At 53.0% G+C, this 2,500-nt stretch overlaps 1 protein-coding gene across 1 annotated transcript in view; it reads right to left on the bottom strand.

Moving 5' to 3' along the window:
- dock4b (dedicator of cytokinesis 4b) overlaps positions 1-2,500 on the bottom strand; it is a gene marked incomplete at its 3' end in the record, with an annotated part of 139,743 nt that overhangs the window by 17,774 nt on the left and 119,469 nt on the right. The window contains 2 exon segments of the mRNA XM_080538654.1: positions 1,342-1,518; positions 2,144-2,230. Of these exon segments, the coding sequence (XP_080394780.1) occupies positions 1,342-1,518; positions 2,144-2,230 (264 nt within the window).

The following is a 2,500-nucleotide window of genomic DNA, read 5'->3' on the forward strand; positions in this document are numbered from 1 at the left end:
AGCTCCAGATGGAGCAATGCATCCAAACATATGCCTCATTTGCTGCCGGAAGAAATCGGCATTACTGTCAATCCCGTTAGCCCGGGTAAATCAATTGATTGATCACGGCGCGCGCTCAGGCGTGTTCCCCGGTTCTCGAGACAAGAAAACGGGGCCACACCGACGTCACGACGACGGCACCGGAACAGAACCGCGCCGGCGACGTCCTCCTCGGGTTCCCGTAGGAGCGAAAATATATCATATGAAATGAAAAAAATATAAAACGAGTATAAAATAGTATACGAGCGAGTATAAAATCACTGTCGAAAGCGTCTGTCCCTGCATGGGGTCCTATCGGAGGGAACGGGAGCGCGTCGTCAAGCGCGGTGGCGTGGTCGATACCGACGTTCGACGCGCTAGAAATAGCCACGAGCTAAACAAGAAAAAGGCCCCTTCACCTTGAGAGGAACCCCCCCCCCCCTGACAAAACCAGATATGATCCCCATCACTCTCTCTCTCTCTCTCTCTCCCTCTCTCCGATACAGACCCCATTAGATGAACGCGGTAGACCACCCGAACCACGGTAAGTGGGAGATATGACTGCAGTCTCCGCAAGGTCAATCCCATCTCTTCTAATATAATTTCTCTAACAGCATATCGAGGGTGAGAGGTAGGTGTGTGTGTGTGTGGGGGGGGGGGGGGGGGTTGTTGGGGAGTGTTTCTTGTGGGGGAGAGCGGGGGGACCCTTGCCAACGTGGCCCCTCTCTCTCTGTCTCTGTATTGAATGCCACTGCTGAGGTAAATGGGATGTTGCTATGCAACGGTGAGCCCTTTGTAGAGAGAGCGGAGAGTACACAGTTAGTTAGGGTAGGCTAGCTGTCTAGTGGGTGCCTGGGTCTCTTTCTAAAGGGGTAGGGAGAGAGTGGGGAGTGAGAGGGGGGAGTGAGTCTTGTTGTGATCAACCTGTGTGATTTTAATGTAGATTATATCACAACATGAACTTGTCTAGTGGAACAACACAGTTCCTCCTCTACGACGATGTTGATGTCGAAGTTCTGTTGGTTCAGCCATGGAGTAGCAACTGACATCTGTCCGCCTGTCTGTCTCTCTGTTTGTCCCTCTGTCTGAGGTGACCATCTATGGCATGTCAATGCCCTCTGACCTCTTGGTATCGCGCAAGCACCCTGCTGAACTAAGCTCTGTCTATCTGTCTGCCTGTCTATCTGTCTGCCTGTCTATCTGTCTGCCTGTCTATCTGTCTGCCTGCCTGCCTGTCTCTCTGCCTGCCTGCCTGCCTACCCGCCTACCTGTCTGCCTGCCTGCCTGCCTGCCTGCCTGTCTGTCTCTCTGGTGGTAGCGTACCTCTTGGTATCGGGCCAGCCCTCCGTTGACGGCGGCGTCGATGACCCCGTTGAGGCACATGGTGAGGGGGTTGATGTTCTGCATCTGGCGGCTCTGACACTGGGCGATCAGCGTCCTCAGCTGCAGGTTCTTGTTCTCGATCACCTCGATGGCGTTCTCCAGGGGGCTCACCTCCACCTGGGGAGGAGAACGCAAGAACGTGAGGCGTGAGACACACGCACGCAGACGCAGGCGTACACATGTGTACACGCAGATCCAATCACCGTTGAAAGATATAAGCTTGAGGGTCAAGCTATACATGCTGAACTGTCTGGACTGTGTGTGTGTGTGTGTGTGTGTGTGTGTGTGTGTGGTGTGTGTGTGTGTGTGCGAGTGCGTGTGCGTGTCTGTGCATGTGAACCTTTGCATCTGCGTGTACACATGTGCACATGCACAGACACGCACACGCGCACGCGCACACGCACACGCACACGCACACGCACACGCACACGCACACACACACACAGTCTAGCCAGTCCAGCTAGAACAGCTTGACCCTCGAGCTAATAATCTTTCAAAGGTGTTTGGCTTCAGAAGCTGTAGAGCTACATAATAATTATAAATATGATGAATATCTTATGAATAGCCTTCAACGCACGTCTCTGAAGAGGCTGGAGTCTAACAACAAAGTTTGGTGAACCGGGTCAGCTACGGGTGATGCATTCTGCGCCGTGCGTGTGTGTGTGTGTGTGTGTGTGTGTGTGTGTGTGTGTGTGCGTGCCTGTGTGTTGTATAATGATGTTTTGGAGAACAGCTCTCTCACCAGCTCTCTCTTCTCCACTTCGAACCAGCGGGAGATTCCGGGAAGGCTCTGGACCAAGGTGAGAGTCGTCCTCTCCACCCACAGGCTCTGTACACACACACACACACGCACGCACACACACAGAGACACACACACACACACGCGCACACACACACACACACACAGAGAGACAGACACACACACACACACACACACACACACACAGAGACAGACACACACACATAGAGACACACACACACGTAGAGACACACACACACACATAGAGACACACACACACACACACACACACAGAGACAGACACACACACATAGAGACACACACACACGTAGAGACACACACACACACATAGAGACACAC

The sequence above is a fragment of the Nansenia antarctica genome, assembly GCF_963989245.1.
Source record: "Nansenia antarctica genome assembly, chromosome: 8".
NCBI classification, from domain to species: Eukaryota; Metazoa; Chordata; class Actinopteri; order Argentiniformes; family Microstomatidae; genus Nansenia; species Nansenia antarctica.